Below are 7264 nucleotides of genomic sequence, written 5' to 3'. Positions count from 1 at the left end.
CAGAGAGAGAGAGCAGAGAGAGAGAGCAGAGAGAGAGAGCAGAGAGAAAAGATTTTCCTCAGCATGATTTCTTTCTCTAACAATTAAGGAACACTGCAAGTCAACAAACTCTCAACTCTTTGATAATGAGGGTGTGTTTTTCTTTTTAGTGGAGTTTATTTTTTGATTTTTGGACAGCTACAGAACACACACACAAACAAAATTAGATACTTCAATTAGGAAGACCTGAGATAGACCTTCCCACTACGAAATTGCTTTTGTCTCACCTGGGCAACCTGGATTGGTACGCAGTGCTTTCTTGTAGTAGGCCAGGGCTCCTCTATAATCTTTCTTGTTGAAAGAAATGCATGCTTTACCTGTTATAACACAACAGTTGCAAATAAATCAAGAATATAAACAAAGCAGTTAAAAAACAGCTCAATTCTTATTTGGTGAAGTTGTACCAATTTCCAAATGTTAGAATTAAACACTAATAAACACAATTAAAACACTAACAGGAAATTCAGGCAACTACAACTATTTTATTATCTTAGAGGATGTCAACCATAACCAAGCAAAGGAATACATTAACTTTACATTTTCCTGGGTTTCTGCATAAACTTAGTTCTTTTCTGGTCCAGAGGAAAGACGATTGCTAAGACTAGATTCATTAGTGAACAGAGAAAAATCAGTTTTACAGCTGACCCCTTGGTACTCATGGTATCCTCATCTTAGAAGTATAAAGCTTCACTGATGTCATCAAGAAAATTTTAGTAGTTGGACTGGATGTAGGCAAACAGGTTTTAATGCTGTACCACATGATTACCAGTGAAAATTCCAAATTCCAAAAGCTTCGTTCAGGCAAGAAGTATTTACAGTGTCGGCAGGATAAAAAGTACACTGCACGCTCACGCTGTGCTCTGAGGGCAAGTTTCACATTGTAGAACTTAAGGCTTTAATCGCTACATGAACACAGCTAAAAAACCAAACCCAAACCAAACCCAAACCAAACCAAATAAAGACCCTCAAACCCAAACCAAAGACAAAAGGCGTCAGTATGCTGGCTAACATACTTCTTCCTAGCTTTTTCATCTGCATATGCTTCCCATATTTAAAGAAATCCCCATCACACATTTCTGGTCAAGAGCACATACTTCATACTCTTCTTTATCTCTCTACTTACACACATTCCCCCTTCTTAAGCAAAACTCATTCCAAAACTCAACTGAAGAGACCAAGTCAAATACTCAAATTCATACCGAGAAGGGCAGGAATATTATTTGGAGACTGGTTAAGCACAAAATGGAATTGTGCATCAGCTTGGTCCATCTTATCACCTTCAAGCAGACAAAAACAGGCTCTTCCCAACAAGTGATTCTAGATAAAGAAAACAAAATCTCCACTAAATTTATTCTCATAAAATAGGAAGATTATACTATGGAAAAGATTATGCAATAGGACTCTTTCTATGATTTAATTGATTTCTCTTGCATCAGAATGAGAAAAAAAAAAAAAAGGTCTTTATCGTCTACTGAAGTTCACACATTATCAGGCAGAAGAGTAAACAATCAACCTCCAAACCCCCAAAGGTTGAGTTATATAGTTCTATCAGGTGTCCCAAGCACAAATAATTATTCCTGGTAGCACCAAAGACATTTCAGATACTTACAAGTTTTATGTACACATACTGTGCATCTATAAACAAAAGCCTGAGCATTTTCTACCTTCTCTTTATGGAATACTTGCTTTCTTTAGAAGCATTTTTTCAAATTCACAGAAAACACTGAAAAATTCAGGTAAAAAGAACGATTGAAAAAATTACAAGCATGGATTTTTACACAGATTGTTTTTACCTGATCATACATGATAATTTTGTCAGCCATCGTATATAACAAGGTAGCTTGTGTAATGAGCTCCTTCTTGTTATCTTTGTTCTTCTCCTTTCGAGCTTGCTGCACATAGTATGCTGCCAGAGTATCCAGACATGTCATCTGATCTTTTTCATGGTCTCTGTAGTCCAAGTTTCCATCTATTCGTGCTGCTTCCAACAGCTTCACAAAGTCTTCTGTTTTCCCTTGTTTGTAGTATTCCAGCTATAACATACAGTTTTAACAGATGGATCCATAAGGCACATAAGTATAGGGATAATCAAAGACATACTGATATCACCATTTTTTTTCTATCATCATCATCTCAACTTAGTTTTACATTAAAACACAGATGAACTCTTTCAACTATTTATTATAAAGAATCAACTGTTTTTCCTCTGAATGTCTTTATCTTTTTGCACATTTCAACATACTTCATCAGCATGAAGTCTGCCACCTTTTTATGAAGTACATAATCAAAGAAGCAAAATGGTAACACTAAGGATTAAGAAAAACAATTAGAAAGCAGGCCTCCAGCAGCATTGTTTCATTAAAAAAATAAGCCGAAACTGTTAACATGCATATGACAAATCAGAAATATCTGGTCTAGAATCGGTTATCAAATAACCGAATTAAGTTCCAGTTCTGAATTCAGTTATCCCTGGTCATAAAAGTACAGAAGTGGAAATTATTCTTGGATAATCTAAATAAACAGTTTGCGTATATACTAACCGCTAAGGCGATCCATATGTGTAGTTGCGTGTGTTCCTGTTTCAGTATACTTATAACTTCATCACCCTCAGGTAATTGATCAAAGTCAAGCTCAATAACCTAGAATGAAACAACAGAGATTTTCTTGTCATAAAGTATTAACAATGTTATTTATTATTGAGCTCAAAGCAAACTGGACGTTTCAGCACTTAAGACACAAATAATTCTTTCCATTTAAACAGAGCTGTGGACAAAGAAGTGATGGCTTGATGCCTTATTTTGTTCTGCAAAATACAGAAGTGATAGCCTCTCACAAGTATCTGAGAAAAGACAGCCCAATTGTTGAGATACTAGTAAGGGAAAGTAGAGTTGATACTTCAACTTTTTTCATCATACCCTTCAGGCTCAGAATGTTCACAGTTCAGCTAACAATCAGATAACCAAGTTGCCTTGAAACATCCCTTCAAGAACTGCTCCATTTTAAAAACTTACAGGTAGTGCAAATCCTGCAGATAATACAAAGATCTAAGATACAGATAAACCTTTCGGAGTAGTCAGTTATCAACACCCAAAACGTACCTAAGAACCCTGCAACTTTCGTAAAGACATCCTTATGCCTCAAAAAATTAAGAGATTTACTGAAGTGGCAAACATGACAGAGAACAGACTAAATTTCTGATCATTAATAACCATAGTCACTAATGAGCAAATGATGTCAACAACTTTTCACCACGACATCTTTATTTTCCAAGTACTATTTTTCCAAGTTGATCTACTCTTCTGATAGGGAAAACGAGGAAAAAGGAACAAAAAATCTCAAGGAGGGATGCTCAGGAACGCAATTTGACTGCCTGTTAGTTCACCTGCTACTTGATCACGCTACCTTTGATACTAGCCACCTATGTTACTATTCAGTTTTACAGTAAGGAAGCAGTGCAATTGTTGCACCCAGGTTCTTCCCACGATACCAACGCAGGTTCTATTACTCCTACAATGGGGTTAGAGCTGTTCAGTTTATCAGGACTTATTGTTTCGGTTACACAAAATCAGAGTGCCAGCATTTTTTTTTTTCTACAACTATTGTTATTTTTAGTTTGAATATTTTTTAACTTGGGCAATACCAACAACAAGTTAAGATCGTTATTAATGAAGAATAGGTATTACCTACACAGCAAAAAAATATGGAAGTAAAAAAATTATAAAAAGTTTTATTTCATAGCAGCCATTAGTAACTAATCCAAAACTTGGCACTCAAGTAGTTCTAAGCATAAGCTGAAGAACACTACCAAGACCAATTATTCATGTTGACACCTATTTCTGTCACAGAACAGTGTTCCTCCCCGCCCCTCATGTAACCTACAGGGAATACAGCACAGAAATACCTTTGGGACATTAAGGACACTTTACCAGTTGTCTGGAAACTTGTTAAAGAAAGGACGAGGAGCTAAGGTATATGTTCATGAAAAGTGTTCTTCAATCCACAACCAACATGTTTCAACACCTTATTCAGGTAAACTATTGTTGATGTCTGCTGCGAGGTGCTTCAGCTTCAAATTTCCCACTACCCTGTGAATTTCCAACTACTTCTATCAAAGCTGCCTAGCCTCGGCTTATGCCAGGTTACCTGAAGCACAGTTAAACAAATCCGTGAATCCACCCCGAAATAACATCGCAGAGCAGACCAAGCGCCCCACTTCTGTCTTTGTGAAAACTCAACGGAAAAATCGCTGCACTCGCTGTCTGACCAGGAGACTCGAGGCGGGCAAGGCACGGGCTGAGCGGCAGGTAGCGCTCCCAGCGGGGACTCGGCTCCTCCGCGCCCAGCCGCTCGGCACACCGGCTGCGCGGGGCCGGGGCCGCCCTCCCTCACGGAGGAGCCCCGCGGGCAGCCCCCGGCCCCGCGGACAGGCGACAACCACCCGCGCCCTGCACCCCGCAGCCCCTCCCCGTCCCGTCCCCCGGGCCACGCCGCCCCGACTCGCCTCATCGGTGTCCCGCAGGGGGATCTCGATAGAGCCCCGCGACATGGTGCCAGTGACGAGGCCGCCGCCACCCAGCAGCCGGCCGAGAGCGCGCGACAGCCGCTGCACGCGCACTTCCCCTCACGACCGCCAACTGACCCGGACGTGCTCGGGCTGAGGGGCGGGGTTGGGGGGCGGCCCGGCTCCGCCTCCGAGGCGCAGCGAGCCAATCGCGCGACGGGAGGTGGGAAGGCAGCGGAGCGCCGGTGCGCGCGGGGGCCGCGTTGCTGAGGTAACCGCGGCCTCGCGGCCGTCCCTCAGCGAGCGGCCGGGCCCGGGCCCCCGTGCTCGCGGCGCCTCCAGCTGCTCTCCGACGGGCACCGACCCCCGACATGGGAGCGGCCCCTTCAGGATGTGTGTGTCGTGCTGGCCTACACAAGTATACACGGAGCGTTTCGCTGGGTATTCACACACACTGGTAAATTCAACAGGTGGCGCCTGGTTGCTCCCTGCTTGTGAGATCGTGACTCCCTCAGGCAACGTCCCGTGGCTTTTTTAAAACGCTGAAGACTTCCAGCTGAATGTATTAAAACGTGTGGATTTTTCCTATCTTGGTGGAAAAACAATCACTCTATAAATCCAGATATGTGTTACGTGACTAGCTCAGGTAGCATAGCATCATTAATACATATTTGCAATTTTCTAGGTACAACTTAGCCAAGTATTAATTTGCAAATTATCTAAGTGTTTTTAATTACAGATACCGAACCTAAAACAGTTTTGAACCTGGCTCCCGATCCTTGAGCTTGTTTTGTGTGGCAGGCCCATTCAGCTGTGTGGAGGTGCATGAGTAAAGAAGAAATTACAGAATTGGGCTCCTAAAACTTTTCCAATGAGCACAGCACATGTATTGATAAGTTTACGTAAAACATGGGGTGTATAGCAACACTGAACAAGTCTTAGGCATTTCTGAAGCTGTACCAAGGGAGGAAAAAAAAAAAAAAAAAAAAAAAAAAGACTAGTAAGATTAAAAGCTCCTATTGCATTTCTACTGAGATTAAAAAAAGTGACATATTACTTACACAGCCTATTAAACCCTAAAGCAAACTTGACTTTGGCCTGTCAGTAACCATCCCCAGAATTTTGACTGAACAGAATGCCATAACTAAAACATTAAATGGTTAAGTTTCATTTTAAAATTACTTTAAAATTACTATAATAGTATGTAGTATAGTATTAAATAACTTACTTGCAGTGTCAGTTGCTCTCTGCAACAGAATTAATATTTTTAATTACTTAACATTTTGAATTGGAACTTTTATTTGTGCACTAATTATTCTGAACTGAGTCCAATAAAGTGTAACTACCATGTCTCCTTGAGCTCCATATATACATACCATACATACCTTTTGTAGAGAAGCTTCAGCATGTGACCAGAAAGTGGAGTGACACCAAAATTATTAGAAAGAATTAAAGTGTGTGCTTAAAAATGGTGCTTTTCATTAAAAAGATGTCAAAAATATTATACAGAACAGGATGATGATAGAGATTTTAAGCCTTCTTTCTGATTTATAAGCCTTTTTTTTTTAATTTATTTTTTCCCCACAAAAACTGTTACTTAGATCTGATAATGAACGTTGAAGCAATTTGGACTGAAGAAAGACTGTTCCCAGGGTGTTTTTCGTCAGTTTCCGTGGTTTCCATGCTTTTCCTCATGGAAAAAAGCTAGCTAGCTTACATGAACGATTTTATAGAATAATGCCTTATGAATATTAAACCAAAGTTCGAAGAAAAAGATTATTCTTGCTTTTTGAGGATAAATCTGACAAGACATTTTGTTTAAAACTTTATTACTGCTACAGTGTATATAGCAAACTCTACTGACTTTCTCCTGTTTGCACTTGAAAGCAGGCTATCTCCTCTCCAGATATACAGAAAGCAGTAAATCACTACCAGGTATCACAGAATCACAGAATAGTCTAGGTTGGAAGAGACCTCCAAGGTCACTGAGTCCAACCTCTGACCTAACGCTAACAAGTCCTCCACTAAAGCATATCCCCAAGCTCTACATCTAAACGTCTTTTAAAGACCTCCAGGGATGGTGACTCAACCACTTCCCTGGGCAGTCCATTCCAGTGACTAACAACCCTTTCAGTAAAGAAGTTTTTCCTAATATCCAACCTAAAGGTATGTAGACCAACCTATATATCTAAACTATAGGTATGTAGAACCTATCTAATGTATAAAAGATTGTACAAGCTGAAAGAGCATAACGTTGATTTTTTTTTCCCCACTAAGTTCTTAAAAACATTTCAAGAAAAGTGACTGTTTCTCTTGCTGTCCTATGTTTTTATTTCATTAAAACCAATTATGAAAATTTAAATTAATACTTTTAAACTTGGATTGTTATATCAAAAGTATTGATATAAATAATAAATCTATAGCAACTCGAAGTTGTACTTGTGATGTGTTATAACAATGTGGACAGCAGAAAAGATTTTAAAAAATCACTACCACATGTAATTTTAAGCCTTTTTCAGGAATATAAAATGAGCTCAACTAAGCTACTTTAACAACAGAATAAAAAGGCCTTCACCTACCTGATTGTTAATATTTGGAAAGCAATTGCTATTTGTATTCGAGGTGCATGCACTTAAACTTTCATTTAGAATAAGTGAGTGGTCAGGGCATGGTAGTTCTAATAGTAAAACTTGTTTACTAAATAGTAAAACTCTTTACTATTTT

At 39.5% G+C, this 7264-nt stretch overlaps 1 protein-coding gene across 1 annotated transcript in view; it reads right to left on the bottom strand.

The window, feature by feature from the left end:
* Positions 1 to 4679, bottom strand: part of CTR9 (CTR9 homolog, Paf1/RNA polymerase II complex component) — a 21540-nt gene extending 16861 nt beyond the window's left edge. The window contains exons 1-5 of the mRNA XM_035328769.1: positions 4541 to 4679; positions 2580 to 2678; positions 1833 to 2072; positions 1239 to 1356; positions 267 to 356 (exon numbers count right to left, since the gene is read on the bottom strand). Of these exons, the coding sequence (XP_035184660.1) occupies positions 267 to 356; positions 1239 to 1356; positions 1833 to 2072; positions 2580 to 2678; positions 4541 to 4585 (592 nt within the window). The 5' untranslated portion in view covers positions 4586 to 4679. The remainder of the gene's footprint in view (positions 1 to 266; positions 357 to 1238; positions 1357 to 1832; positions 2073 to 2579; positions 2679 to 4540) is intronic.
* Between the last annotated feature and the right edge of the window lie 2585 nt (positions 4680 to 7264).

Source organism: Oxyura jamaicensis, chromosome 5 (assembly GCF_011077185.1).
Source record: "Oxyura jamaicensis isolate SHBP4307 breed ruddy duck chromosome 5, BPBGC_Ojam_1.0, whole genome shotgun sequence".
NCBI classification, from domain to species: domain Eukaryota; kingdom Metazoa; phylum Chordata; class Aves; order Anseriformes; family Anatidae; genus Oxyura; species Oxyura jamaicensis.
Note: the sequence above shows the minus strand (reverse complement) of the source record. Positions and strands in the feature narration are given on the sequence as shown.